The sequence below is a fragment of the Engystomops pustulosus genome, chromosome 2 (assembly GCF_040894005.1).
Source record: "Engystomops pustulosus chromosome 2, aEngPut4.maternal, whole genome shotgun sequence".
NCBI classification, from domain to species: Eukaryota; Metazoa; Chordata; class Amphibia; order Anura; family Leptodactylidae; genus Engystomops; species Engystomops pustulosus.
In genome coordinates, this window is record NC_092412.1 from 110,513,272 (window position 1) to 110,529,521 (window position 16,250).

The 16,250-nt window shown below is 39.0% G+C and overlaps 1 protein-coding gene across 3 annotated transcripts in view; it reads left to right on the forward strand.

The window, feature by feature from the left end:
• Positions 1-471: 471 nt before the first annotated feature.
• The window catches only part of FRMPD4 (FERM and PDZ domain containing 4), a 265,339-nt gene continuing 249,560 nt past the window's right edge, over positions 472-16,250 (forward strand). For all 3 annotated transcript variants that reach the window (XM_072135945.1, XM_072135948.1, XM_072135951.1), the window contains exon 1: positions 472-553. In XM_072135945.1, the coding sequence (XP_071992046.1) occupies positions 510-553 (44 nt within the window). In that variant the 5' untranslated portion in view covers positions 472-509. The remainder of the gene's footprint in view (positions 554-16,250) is intronic.

Here is a 16,250-nt window from a genome sequence, read left to right on the forward strand (position 1 = left end):
ACAAAAGAGTTGCATGCTACACAATTGTGCAATCACTTCCTAAATACCTGTGCAAACAGTTTGCACCTAAAGAACGTGCAAAGTCCACCAGAAAACTGGTGCACAGTAAATGTGCCCCATAATATCACAGTGATATTAGTGATGCTTTTAAGTAAGGTATATGTTGCATGTATGCTAATAGTCATCATTATCATATATCAGATTACTGAGAAACTATGATTGTTATTATTTTATCATATCATTTTGTATCAGAGTATGTTAAGTCACTAGTTTAGCATACTGCCCTCAGTTACAGTCGTGAAGACATTTATTGGTTTTTGGTATTCTCACTCTAACATTAAAGAGCCACATGATGCCAGATGTAAAGCCCTGGAGCAAAACAATATGCAGTGCATAGATATTGTCAACTGGGCAGAGCAAACTCAGAGTGAGGCAAAGTAGTTTCTATCGCTCACAGTGTGACAAGCTGAGGACTCAGCAGGAAAATCTTTCAATCTCATTTAAACAGCATGGACTTCTGTGATAATCCGCTGGGACTCTTCACAGTGATTCAGTAAGTAATCAGGCTCACTGAAATGCACGATTTGTGTTAATGCACAGAAGGCGCCCTATATGTTATAGATTCATTATTTTTTTTAAGACACTTTGAAGGGAAACCTGCTTCTTTGGTTTACTAAGAACTTAACTGCACGGTTTATATAGCCATAGAAACATGTTTGAGGCCTAGAAATAGCATGAACGTCATTGCACATTATTTCACAGTTTTATAATTAGAGTGCTGGGTGAGATCTATCATTCTGTTCAGAGGCTAATGCAAGATAAACTGTTTGGGACGCACATTTCAGAATCCAATGAAAGGAGAAACAGTTACATTTATTGTTATAGAACTAATCATCTTATATGTCCATAGGATAAAAACTGGAATTATAATTCAGTTGACTAAAACATAAAATATGCTATGCTATTCTATGCAAACATTCAATGTGCTATTGAATTCTTGCACATTTTTGTCATGTCATGTGAATAGGCAGTACATTTAATCTAGACTGATATTAACTGTAAGGTAAATGGTCACTTACATTAAATATATGTTCAATATTTGGGGTACACATTTTTACCTGATTTATGTGTGATTCGCATGACTCAGTGCTAAAACACTGGCAAATTAAGCTTGTAAATGTAAATGTATGGTCTAGCAAGTTAGAAAAAGAGTATTAGATTATCCCTGAAAAATGTATAAACAAAATAACTAATTCATAGAATTGTAATTTTTCACCCCTCCACAGTGTATGGTAATATTTTTAAATAATTCCAACTAATAAAATCGATGAATAATATATGTAGTAATTATACTTTTTCAAATCTATTCCTTCATTACCATACTAATTAAATAACACTAATATTACTAATCTATGTTATTCAAAAGCAGCCTTCATGGAATTAAACGCTTTAACTAACAGTAAATCTTAGAGGAAAAAGTTAACTGTTACAAAAGTTTTGCTTAAAGTTATTCTGACTTTTAGACTTTTATACTTTTTTAGTTTTATTAATACTTTTGATTTACTTAATATCTAGATTGTTTAAGAAAACACTGATTCTGGTAGAGTGCAAAAAAAGAATATCTCTCTGAGCACAGGAGTTTACAGACATCATTTCATAAAAGAAGTAACATTCTGATTATGTTCTATAAATGCCCAAAGAAATACCATGATAAAGTATCAGTGAATGTGCCCAAACGTATGTCTTGTTTAGTGAGACAGACAATCCCTGACTGTAATTGCATTTGTCATCTCAGTCACACTACATGTCGCCATAGGCCAATCATATTGATAATCTTTACATAGTTGCAAACCAATTTTGAGTTGCTGTGCTTGGACTTTGATCTGAAATGCCTATTTCATGTTAAAAGGGTAATGTGCCATCGCAAGACAATATCTTTAGAATTACCAGAGCAGAAAGTTATGTTAAATGACAACATTTTTTTAGCATATCACAAAGGATACCACTGTGTAGAACAAAGTCATTCAAATATCCATATATAATGTCTAGTAATCATTAAATAGTAAGTGTCTCTGATTTTGTACTGTGCTTACTGTGCTTTCTTACTATAATTGTGCATCTGGCACCTCACTGGTGACAGCTAATTAAGTATGTTTATTACAAAGGAAAAAAACAAATATATTTTGGTTTTATGAAGCAATCATACTTTATACAATAATTGGAACCACTAGGGAATTAATTATAAACAACATATCTTTATTCAGTAAAATGTAATCTAAATTCTTACCAGTTACTTTCCATAACTGCATTCTTCAAATTTCCAGTTCTGTCAAAAATGGTGTTCTGCTTGTCATGGAGGTAAATTGAATCTGCTGGGCCCCAGTGTAAAATATGAAACTCTGACTACAAATTATTAAAAAATATGTTCCTTAAATAAGGTAAATACACATTATGGGCCCCTTAGGCTTCAGGGAACAGGTACAGCTGCATCCATTGCACCCACTTAGATTATGCCCCTGATGGTAAACTCCTATCACAGCTAAAATCCAAAAGCCATTATTTTTTATATATTTTTAATCGACATCTACTGTTTCGTTAACTTAATTGACTTAATTTATGGACATCTATAGTTTGTCTCCTTTGCTAGTGTGGATTGGATGGGTTATAACTGACGTCTGATGAGAATTTAATATTAATAGCACCTTTAGTAAACATAATATAATACTGTACATTTCTCAGAAAATTTGTGACCTCTTCAATACTTATTTGACCTAATGTATCCAGTGTGGTTATATCTTAATACCTTTTAAAGACCCTTATTCTGACTACTGTACTTCTGTATATGAATATCCATAAGTTCTAACTTCTTTATGCAGGATCAACTGACTTTTTTATTGAAGTGTGTAAACTTTTAAATATCTTTTGTTGAAATTTTGTATTGGTTTGTGAAATGGTGAATAAGCAGTGATTGGGCGATTTGGACTTTTCAGTTGCGGCATTAAGAGTATGAGACAAACATTTTTATATTTTAATAGATCAATTCTTAGGGTCATAGGAATACCTACAAGTTTATTTATTTATTTATTTATATTTGAGTTATAGGGGAAAATATGTATACATGTTTTGATTTTTATTATAAATATATTGTTTAAAGGTTGCTTAGGGTGTTTGTACCCAAGAGGGTAATGCATAAAATATGCTGCTTATCTACAATTGGTATCCCCAAATAGCATTAAGGAAGTCACCATATAACCCTACAGAGTATATAATGAAGTTATAATGACTTTCTGTAAAATTAGCTCATCATTCGTAGGTGCATGAGCAAAGAACCATGAAAATGTTATCCATTTAAAGTTCCACCTGGTTGTAACCAAAAGAAACATACACATTAGATATATAACTAAAGTCACCTTGAGGACACCAAGGTGTTTTGGATTCTAGATTAATAAATTGAAAGTGGAACTATTTGGGATTGAGACATACATCAATAAAAATATACAAACAAATAGTCAGTAGACCTCTGAATAGCTTGAAAAAGATAAATCTAAATGTGTCCTTGTCAAGTCTAGACTTTGACCTCAATGAAAAGCCCTTGATGGTAACCAAATTGAAAGGGGCTGCCTATTTTCTCATTATATAAATCCCCAAATTGTTATGATCGTATATGAGGAACTCCAAATGCCCCTATTTCTTACCATTGTGAAGCTTTCAAGATGCCTGCACCACTGCTGAAGAAAACATTAAGCACATTCACAGATACTGAAGATTCTCATGCCATTATCTAAATTGGTCAGCGTTGGTGGGTAAATCATGTGTCTATCACTGTCTTGAGAGCTATGAAAGTAAAACTTAAGATGCTGATCACCTAAAAGAAAGTGTAATAATATACCTGATCATTGGCAAATTGACTGTTGCATCCTCTTAAATTGTAAAAATGGCCCCTTTTTGGGGTACAGCAAACTTTTTTGATGAAGTTTTATTTTATTTATTTGGGAACAAATGTGATTCCACCACCATTTTAATGCTATGGTGTTCATAGTGCAGTATAAAAAATAAGATAAAATGTATTGTTTGTACTGACCCAAGAATAAAAATGACACCAGCAATAATTACATTTTTCCAAAAATATATCAACCACAAGGAATTGATTCTAGAAATAGTAAGGGGATAAAAAGAGGACCACACAACTGATATTTAACAAAAAAAAACCTCAATAGCACTGAATAAGGATAGTAACCAATACTTCATATGGTTCCCATAATTAATCTTTATTAATCACATCAGTCATACACAATAACCAGAAAAAAAAAATTACATTTTTGTAACAAAAGTTTGGTAGGACTTTTTGTTTGCAGGGCAATTTCATTGCTAGCATTTATAATATTTTTTATTTTCCTTTCCGAAAAGGTTGAAGGCTATCTTATATTTTTTATTGCATTCACTAAGAGGGTTAAATATCATGTTACTTTTACGGTCACTTTAGTAACACACATGACAATGGCCAATGTTTATTTTTTCCATATTATTAAAATGTTATTATTTTTATATATAATTATATGTTGGGGGACTTTCTTTTTTCCTCTTTTGTATTAGTCTTATGTGGAGAACATGCAATTCATTGCCTGTATATTACCCTGTGTTACTTACGTAGTGCATTGCATTAATGTATGTCATTGCTAACTAAAGGGCAGCCAGTTGACAGCATCTATAAGGAACATGCTAAGGACTTACTTGAGGGCTTGCATTAGGCCCCTTGCAGAGTAGACAAACACCTATGATTGCCAGAAGAGATAAATAAAAATTGACCTCTGCCTTTCGTAGATGCTGTGGTCACTATGATCACGGCAAACAAAGAGTTAGTAGCAATCCTGACCTGAAAATTGAGGGGGTTAACTTGTTTAATAATTCTGGGAAAGCCATCAGCAGCATTTAAATCACAGAGGTGCGTGGTCGACTCCAATTTGGGGCTTGGGTCCGGTCAAAACTAGTTATGATGAGAAGGGATGAGACATTGTATCGATACAGTTTATTAGTAAATATGTTTTTTATTCCAGATAACATTAACAAACTGAATAAATATCTGGTTTTATACAGCAGTGTCTGTGGATAAAGAAGGTACATGCTTATAAACAGAGAAATAATAATGACATGACCAGATTCTCAAAATACACCGACACAAATAAATAAAACTGATTTCTGGTGTAAGAAAACCCACGAGAAACAGGAAAGCATATATGTCTGTGTAGGACTCAGCATATCCATGAGTTACATGGAAACCCCATTGATTTTAATAGGAACCATGAAATGTTTTATTTCCCTTGTGGCTGTGCTGCAGAAGAAAAAAACCTGAACCTGTCTTTTTGGCTTATCCTAAAGGCTATACTGTTCATTGTACAACACCTTGTCATATAGAAAGATTTCTAGCAATAAGGTATGTGGATGTGTCTCACTATGGTTACTTAGCATATACTGTTTTCAGTAATTAAAATATTTTTCCTTTCATAAAGTGGACTTTTTGGGTTGAAAAAATAAAAGTTCTGGCACCTTATTCTTATGTTCCGGCTGTTAAATTGTAGATGTTTGGGGTATGCACTTCCAGAGGTGAACTGTCTACTGGTGTTTATAAGTGAGTAACATTTTTTAATGACCAAACCTGTCTGGAAAAGCTGTTATTAAGCATTCCTTTCTGTTATCACTGAGAGATCATATTTCCATACTTGGAAATAAATAGATATAAATATGTGTTTCATCAGCATAGGAGTGGTACTGAAAGCACAGAGATTTAATGGAGGTTATTTATAATACCCCGGCACTAGTGCATTTTTGCAGCGGAATACATCAAGCAGCAGTGTGTTGTGCAGCGTTTGATGAATACCAACAAAGATACCCTCTACAATCAAGTATAATCCCTATACCTATCAAGAGATAAATACCAAAGAACAGTATATAGGATAGTATATCACTACCAGTAAACAAATATCATATTGTTAAAATTCAAATTTTATTGTACGACAAATAGACACTCCAAAAAATGTATTAAAAACATGATTAAAACCACAACAACAACAAAACACGAGGGTAGTGGTCAAAAGTAAACTGCAGTACATTCCACAGTGGGATATCACATACAAGCACAAGATGATAACACATAATAAATGGTAAGATTATTACCAATGCCCAAAACAGGGCATAATACAACCAACAAGTGCCTACCAATAGGGTTTTAGATCCCCAGACCACCACAGCACCCTGACGCACGTTTCGACGTCGCTTCCTCAAGGGGGTTTGCTGTGGTATGGCCCAGGTGCGGTATATAAATCAATGGCAGGTACACCCATCTTTGGACTAATCCAATAGATGTAAGGCTTACCCAAGATTGTAATGTGACCTGGTGTGTATGGCGGCGCACACCCCTGGCGCTGTCACCCACATCCGGCTGCGGGACCCGAAGTTCCGGAAGACGAGGGCGCGCGTCACCGCATGTCATCATGAACCGGAAGTCCGGACCCGCCGCCAGCATGCGCATGCACACAAGAGGGGCACGCACCACCCTGCCATCTTGGGTATTGAAAGATGTGGGCAGTGCTCGTGCCATGGATAAAATGCATCGGTTATATGTTGTGCAGCGTTTATTCTACGCCAGGCATTGAAAAATAAATGCGGCCGGCGACTTTTCATGTGGGACTTTTTGCCCACCCCTATTCATTACCCTTCATGCCCCATTGGGGAAAATAATTGTAAGTGCTAGCAATAAGCCACTGACGTGGTGCAGAGGTCCTGATAAATATGCCCTAATATGTTGTCTAGGATGGAGAAGAGAAAATTCCTAAGGCACAGCCTTGGGAAACAATAACAGAGGCGACAAAGTGAAGAGGTAGTTCATGAGTGATAGACAGTCAATCTGGGTGGAAAGGTAAGAATATACTCATGAAAATTCCAGTTCAGTATTTCCAAGGGATGAGTTTGTAGCTGGAGGCCGGGCTGGTTTTAGATAAAGTGGAGCCATGGGCAAAACTAAAAGTGGGGCCCCAAAATAAAGCTATTTTAGGAAATGTCACATTCAGTAAGAGGTTCCCTTTATCAGGTGAAAAAAGCTGAAACATTTCAAGGATGAAAAAAGCTGTTCAGCCGAAACTTCACAACTTGCAATAAAATTTAGAGCTTATTTCACAGATACCTGGACTGGTGTGCTACTCATTTTTTCTAGATAGACAGATACATATAAGATACATTATAAATAGTACATAGATTGGTAGATAGATAAATACTGTAGATATAGAGCACTCTACCCCCTATTCCCTGCTATATTCATCCCACTGAATTTATAGTACTTCAATCTACTTCAATCTAGTACTTTAAAGGATATGATCTGCTCCATCAGGAAGTGGACTTCATTACCACTTCTCCTGGTCATCACTGCCGAATTCCCCACCAGTTGTATTTAGATCTATCCAGTACATTTCCACACTGGGCCTGTAAAAATACCATAGTCAATTACAGTATCATTTCACCTTGATAACATAGTGCTTACATACAGGAACCCATAATTATTATTATTATTATTATTATATATGCATTGGGGTATATTAATAAAAAGTGTCCTAAGGTTAGACAGTGCTGAGTTAGACTAGTGGAAGGAGAGCCAGAAAATTGATATTAAGCCCTTTGTAAATGTGGTGAAGACACCTTTTTTGTGCAAACTATAGAATTGTTAATAATATCATTTTGACACACAAGGTCAAATAAATCACCAAATGCATTTGTGTAAGTTATTTAAGTAACAACGTGTATTTTGTCTGTTAACATTAATTATAGAAATAAACGATGTGTTTCTCCTAATGGGTTTCAAACACAATAGAAACATATCATGTGACCACAGCCATATTAGTCTTTATGCAGCCCTCCTTGTCTATATAAAGCTTCCAACCACCCTCATTGTCTATTAACAGCCTCCGCCCGCCACCCCAGTATCTATTTACAGTTTCCCCCAATCCCCACTGTCTATATACAGCCCCACCCCTATGTCTATATGCAGCCTTCCCCACAATCCCCAATGTCTATATACAGCCATTACCTATATAAACACCCCAACGCCACTATCTATATACAGCCTTTCCACCCCCAAGATCAATATGCTGCCTCCCCCTAACCCCAGTGTCTATATAGAGCCCCCCTACCACGAGTATCTATATGCAGCCCCCCCAAAACTCAGTATCTATATACAGCCCCCTCAGTTTATGTAAAGCCCCCCCCAGTTTATGTACATCCCCCACTATTAACAGCACCCCCTCCCATTATACAACCCCACATGTGGAAATTAATAAAATGATAAAAAGAATACTTACCTGTCTGTTCTAATGCCGTCTCGTTCTTCCTCCAATTCTTTTTCCGGCTCTACTGCTGAGTCATGGCTCTATGGAAGGATGCTGGGTCCTCCATAATGTGTATTGTGTATATTATGTGTAATGTCAGTGACAACCATAATGTAGCTTGCAAAAGAGCCAAAGGAAAAATGAAATATGAAAATGTGTACATTAAACCCTTTCCAAAAAATATGTTTTTTTTATATGAAATGATTGCTTGTTCACATGATGGATTCAGCTAATGTGCTCTTTCATTTGAAGATTTAGAGCAAGCTCCAAAATGTTAATCCTCTCAGGTTTCTGAAAAGTACATTTCCACACACTGTATTCAATAGACTAGCCTTTGATAACAAGAACAGAATTGAACAGATACAAACAACATTTTTATCCAATCCTACATTTACAAAAAAGACTTAATATAAATGTATAAAAATCATATTTCATGGGTCAATTAACTATTGTGTATATGTTATTGGCTCTTTCTGGCCATTTAGTAGATAATGGGGTAGATTTATCAAGCTGTCTGACAGTCAGAATATTTCTAGTTGTTCATGGCAACCAATCACAGCCCAGCTTTCAGTTTACCAGTTATCATGGATATTTTAAAGGGAAGCTGTGATTGGTTGCCACGGGCAACTAGAAATATTCTGACTTTCAGACAGCTTGATAAATCTGCCCCAAAGAATTCAGTATTTACTAAGACTAAACCCGTTTTACTTACAAATCTCCTTGATACCGTCCAGGAGACTTGCTTTCTGTTGCGTGGTCGCTCTTACTCTCCAGCCTGCTGTGTGCGCACATGCTACTTTTTAACAGTGTGGCTGGACTGAGCCAGCGTAGGATATATGGGCGTAGACATTCCAACTTAGAGGCAGTCAGACAATAGCTGCACTGTCCGTGGACATGCACAGACAGCTCTATGGGAGTGGAGTGCCCTGGGACTTAAGTCCTTCTGCGAAGTGCAGCAGCCATCTTGTTACTCCGTCCAGGGCAAACAGGAATAAAAGGTAAAAACTAGAGATGAGCGAGCATTAAAATGCTCGGGTACTCGTTACTCGAGCCGAACATTTCCTGATGCTCGAGTGCTCGTTTCGAGTAACGAGCCCCATTGAAATCAATGGGAGACCCGAGCATTTTTTAGTAAAATTAAAAACTGAACGAGCACAGTGAAAGAACAAAGTGCAGAACAGATTGCAGATGTTCGCGAACATCTGCGATCTGTTCCGGAGACACGCGTGCAGAACGATGTTCTCTGCAATAGTATTTGAAGAACAATATGTGTGAAGAACAACTTGCAGATGTTTGGAAACATCTGCAAGTTGTTCTTCACACATATTGTTCTTCAAATACTATTGCGGAGAACACCGTTCTGCAAGCGTGTCTCCGGGACATCTGCGATCTGCTCCGGAGACACGGTGTTCTCCGCAATAGTATTCGAAGAACAATATGTGTAGAGAACAACTTGCAGATGTTGTCAAACATCTGCAAGTTGTTCTTCACACATATTGTTCTTCAAATACTATTGCACCGTGCAAGCGTGTCTCCGGAACATCTGCGATCTGCTCCGGAGACACGCGTGCAGAACGGTGTTCTCCGCAATAGTATTTGAAGAACAATATGTGTGAAGAACAACTTGCAGATGTTTGACAACATCTGCAAGTTGTTCTCTACACATATTGTTCTTCGAATACTATTACGGAGAACACCGTTCTGCACGCGTGTCTCCGGAGCAGATCGCAGATGTTCGCGAACATCTGCAATCTATTCTGCACAGTGTTCTTTCACTGTGTTCTTCAATTAAATGATTAAATTAAATGATTAAATTGTATTTTTTTACTGTTCTTTACTTTTTTTTTTAAATTAAATGCTCGTTATCGAGCAGGGCAAATACTCGCCCGAGCAACGAGCCGGTCCGAGTATGCTAATACTCGACCGAGCATCAAGCTCGGACGAGTATACTCGCTCATCACTAGTAAAAACCTTTTAAAAATTATTATCCTCAGCACATTTTGGCAAAAGTATGGGTATTTTAAATTTAGGGCATGCAATTATGACACACAGACGTTTTTTTTTTACCTTCTATGGCAGTACAACCCCTTTAAGTAGCATCAGTCCATTTGTACAATCATTGAACATGTTTTGATACATAAATATATAAAATAATATATTAAAATACAGGCAGTCCCTGGGTTACATACAAGATAGGTTCCATATGTTTGTTCTTAAGTTGAATTTGTATGTAAGTCGGAACTGTTTATTTTATGATTGTAACTCTAGGTCCGTTTGTAACTAGGGGTCGTCTGTAAGTCAGGTGTTCTTATGTAGGGGACCGCCTGTATACAATTCTCTGCATCTTCTCTATAATTTGTGTTCATGGTAATATCCACTCTATACATCTATTCTAATGTGAACATATTTTACGGCTTATAGCCATGGGGATTTGAGAAAGAAACAGTTAAGTTTAATGAATATTCATAGACCATAAGGTTAAAATACATTGGTGTTCTTTATCAGTGGTTACACCCACTGCTTGGCATTAAGGAATCCACTTATGAGGGCTATTCTGCCAAAAAGATGTCAGATCTAATTTGCATTTTTTTCTTTTTTAAATGTGTTGAATCGTTTGTGATTCTAAATTGTTTAGGGAAATAAACAGGTTAAGAAAAATATAATATTTTAATGAATCATCTGTATTATGTACCTTATGGCCAAAGAATGTGGGTGGATTAACTAAACATGTTTGTCTTTTTCCCTGTGGAGGTTGAATGGAGGCTAATATAGTTGTTGGTGTATATAGGTTACTTCAAGAAATGAAGAAAATAAATTATACATGAACAATAGAAATCTGTTGTTTTTAAAACTATTTTTAAGAGATTGAAGGACATTTCTGTGGGTTGTAAATTTAGCACTGGACTGGAGTAATGAAAATTCAGAGCATTAAAAGCTAAGAAATTTGTAAAGTGTTGCTAATTAGAGCAAAGGAGGTAATGCGTAAATTACATGAATTTAGTTGACCTGAAAGGAGAAGGAAATGTAGAGAAAGGACAAAGTAGCTGAATGTGCTTCATTAAAATACAACCTAACAAAGTATGCGCTGAACTCATATGACCCTTCCAGGTTCACTTCAGTTTAGAATGAGCAGATTCTTACATAATTCAGTTTAAAAATAAAACCAAAATCTCTACAAGGGGTTGTCCAGGATTTTCTAAAATTTGCCTACAAGTATCTGTTCATACTTAACTGAAGAAAAATTCCGTGGAATTCATAGGTCATTTAAGTTCATCACATACTTTTATAAACAATTTTTAATGAAGTACATTCAGCTCCTTGCTCCACGTTGTCGGTTTATTCTCTTCTTTTACTTTTTGTTACTGAAGAAATATAATTCATAGATTATTTCATTTAACGCAAATAAGACGATTTCCCAATTGTGAGTTCATTCTATGCCACAATGTTAAAGAGTGTTTTCCCTTAAACCTTAGCGTACTGAGACCTTTTTTATGTTTCCATTTTTTACACTTTCCAAAAGCCATAGATTTTTTATTTTTCCGTTCATAGAGCTGTTAAGGAATTAGTGTTCTGAAAGACAAATTGTACTTAATAGAGGCACCATTTTATATTCCATGCATGTACTGGGATGCTGGGAAAAAAATCTGAATGCAGTGAAATTGCTGAAAAATGCCATATTCTGATCTTATTTATTTTCACGAATTTCCCATATTCAGGGAATATATCATCTTTATATAGTTTTGATGTGCCTTAATACCTTTAAAAAACTTCTCTCAAAGTTCTCTCCATTGCCATTCTCTGAAACATGTACCTTGGTGTAAAGAGCTGTGTAAGGTCTAATTTTTGTGGGGCGAGCTGACATTTTCTTAGATACCATTTTGCCGCAATAGTAAATTTTTAAAAATGTTTTGAAAAACCTGGTGAACAGGAAATGATACACCTACAGGGAATGATACAATGATACATTCCTGGCTTTATAGATTACCTCTGTCGTTAATTCAAATACAGACTATTCCCAGGTTACATACATGATAAGTTCTGTAGGTTTGTTCTTAAGTTGAATTTGTATGTAAGTCGGGATTGCATATTTTATAATTGTTACCCCAGCCAAAATCTTTTTGGTCTCTGTGACAACTGTATTTTAAAAATGTTAAGTTGCCATAAGTACCAGGATTAACAATAAATCTTTATTGCAGACACATGTGATAACTAGAGATGGGCAAATCATTTCGAGCGAAGTGGAATTCGATACGAATTTCTTGGAAAATTTGGTTTGTCACGAATCGGAAGTTTACGCTGATTCGTGGGAACAAAATTTTTTCTCCCTCTTTTTTAGCAAAATGGTCGCGAGCACAACTTGTTACATGGGGCAGAGAACTCTGGCAAGGAGAAAGAAACACCCTCGATGACATCTGCAGATCTACAAGCCAATCAGCGACTGGCAGGCATATGTGATGTCACACAGCCCTATAAAAACTGTCAGCCATTTGCAATCTCGGCATTTTACACTGCATGTGCTGTCTGTAGCGTCTAGCTGCTTTTACTGTACTGTGCTGTAGTGATTTCTGCTCCAATCCCAGGGTGTGCATTTAGGGAGACCTGTATACCCCAAATAGCAGTTATTTTTTGTTACTGAAGCGACTAGGAAGAAATCTATTTCATATCCACACAGCTGCTATAGTGATTTTTGCCCCTATCCCAGGGTGTGCGTTTAGGGGGATCTGTATACCCCAAATAGCAGTTCTTTTTGTTATTGAAGTGACTAGGAAGAAATCTGTGTTATATCCACACAGCTGCTGTAGTGATTTCTGCTCCTCTCCCAGGGCGTGCGTTTTGGGGCATCTGTATAACACAAATTTCCATATTTTTTTGTTGCTTAAGTTGAGAGCAAGAAATTCCAATTACAGGAGGTCTGTTGTGGAGTAGACAGAGGTCACAGCACATTAAGGTGAGGTCGCAACAGGGGTGACTCTGTGAGGCCAGAACTGCCGTTGTCATCTAGTGACAAGGTTGTTGATTGGTTGACTAGGTCACCCAATTCCTCAAATATAACATCTGACAACCCCAGCCAAGAGTCTGTGGGTTCGTCAGATACAATAATTAGTTGGACTGGCCCAGGAGCAGGTCAGCGGCCCTCACCTGTCCTCATCCAGACTCTTTCCTGTTCACTTCCCTCAGCCAAAGAGCTACTAGGTGGTCTGGGCTCAGCACCACTATACAGCGAGGGCGAAGTGTTTGAGGACAGTCGTGAGCTGCTTGCCAGTGAAGAGGTGGGGCAGACATCCGCTGCTTCGTGCGGTAGGCAAGCTCTGCATACTGACACCATTGAGGAGAATAGCAGTGACATGGAAATGCAAATTGACGATGATGTAGCTGATCGAACTTGGGAGCTGGGTGTAAAAAGGGATTTATCATTGTCGGGGGAAGAGAGTGTCAGCCTGTGTGTCAGGCAGCTGAGCAGGCAGAAAGTAGCTACTGTGGCCATGAATCAGCAGGGTGGCAGCAGTGCGAGGACAGGAGCCAATCACCGTAGGGTACAAATCTCGATTCGCAGGTCCAAGTAAGCAGTGGCACAGGGGCTCAGCAAGGCAGCGGCGGTAGTAGTCACTCAGTGCAGAGTGTTAGTGGTAAAATCACCATCTCGGCGATGTGGCAGATTTTTTGTTAAGACACCAGAGGAGCCAAGTGTGTGTATATGTCGAATCTGTGGCCAAATAGTGAAGTATTGCCAGGAAGCTAACATTGGCACCATGGCCCTGCGTCAACACATACAGCGTCACCATCCAATGTTCTGGGAGAAACGGGTCTCAGATGTGGTCTATCCTGCCACCGCAGCAACAGCAGCAGCACCTAGTGGCATACATGCCGTTTCAGCCAGTCAAAGCTCCAGCACCTTGGCTGAAGGGAGCTGTTTGTCTTTGACATCATATCCCGGTCCAGATGCTCCCGCTCCTCGCTACGCATGGCGCCAGCAGTCCTTGAGCGAGACGATTACAAAGAGACAGCTGTATGTCTTCAGCCATCCTAAGGTGCAGAAGCTGACTGTACTCCTGTCCAAGTTGTTGGTACTGCAGTCCCTCCCTTTCCAAGTCATGGACTCTGCACCCTTCAGAGAACTAATGGCTTGTACCGAACCGAGGTGGAGAGCCAAAATTTATTTTCAAAAAGAGAGTACCAGCCTTTCACAAGTATGTGAACAGGACAGAAGGTGGACCAGTCCTTGAGTTTATCGGTTTCTTTTAAAGTGCACGGCAGTTCGGACATGTGGAGCTGTAACTACGGTCAGGGCCGGTACATGTCCTTTATGGCCCACTGGGTGAATGTGCTACCCAGCCAGCCACACCAACAACTTGAACAGGAGTTGCCGCTTTCTCCTCCATGTTGTCAAACTGCTGGTCCTGCACCAATGTCCACCTACTCCTCCTACTTCTCCACCACCACCTCAGCCTCCACAAGTCTAAGTGCCGCTCCATCCTACCACATGTGCAGGGCACAGCCGTGTCACGCAGTTCTACACCTGGTTTGCCTGGGTGAAAAAAGTTACAAAGGGGAGGAACTGCTCTGCGTCATGCAGCAAGAAATCAATATGTCGCTTTCTCCGCGACAACTGCAAATCAGAACCATGGTGACAGACAATGGGAAGAACATGGTGTCCGCGGAGGGATGGTCCATGCGCCCTGCATGGCGCACGTGTTCAATCTGGTTGTCAACAGGTTCCTGAAGTGTTCCACCCATCTGCAAGACATTCTAAAAATGGATAGGAAGCGGTGAATGCTCTTCAGCCATTGTTACAAAACCAAGCACACCCTCCTCGGGTTGCATCAGCAGAACGGCCTCCCCCAGCATATGTTGATATGCGATGTTTCCACCTGTTGTAATTCTAGCCTCCATATGTTACACCCCTCTGTATGAACAGAGAAAAACCATAAATTATATTTTGATGATGCAAGCTGACAGGAGTACTCCCCTGTGTACACCTGCTCAGGCCCTTTTAAGAGGCCACGATATTTGTCAGTCGCCAGAACAGAGGGATGAATAACGTCATTCCACTGCTTCATGTCCTGGAACAGATACTGCACTATCTGTCTGGTCAGTGCACTGGAGAAGTGGCGACTACATGTCATGGCCACATGAGTCCGGTGGGGGCTGAACTGGAGGAGGATATTGGAGCACAAGCAGAGTCTAGTGAAATTAGTGGTTTTTCTACTCAGGTGACAGGAGAGGAGGAGCAGGATCATCTGGAGGAGGTAGAAGACGAGGCAGATGACCCAGAAGCACCGTGGCAGTATACTCTGGAGATGGAGGCCGGGAGTCCCTCAGAGTCACTTGTGCAGATGGCCCGCAGCATGTTGCTTTGCCTAACTAGTGACAGCCGAATAGTCAACAGCGATGACGTTTGGCTTTCCACCCTCTTGGACCCTTGCTACCAGTTGCCGAGAGGGAGGAACAACTGGCATACTATCAACTATAGATATACTGTGCAGACACTATTCTGATGCTGCCACCTGCCTGATGCCACATATCTGCTGTCAGTTGCTACATCTGCCTCCCACTATCTTTACCAGGAACTGGAATTGTCACCCACCTCCACACCTCCGCCATTGTACCACTTTCTGACCTCCTGCTGCTGCTGGAACCTCCACGCTCTATTATTGTGCCACTCTGTGGCCTACCATGTTGCTTCCACCTCACGGTTTTTTCATTGTGCCACTCTCTAACCACATGCTGCTACTGCTGCTGCTGCCACTACCGCTTCCACGCTCTAACATTGTGTCACACTGTGGCCTACCATGTTGCTGCCGCCACCCGAATTTTTCATTGTGCCACTCTCTGACCTCATGCTGCTGCTGCTGCTGATGATGATGCCACTGCCGCCTC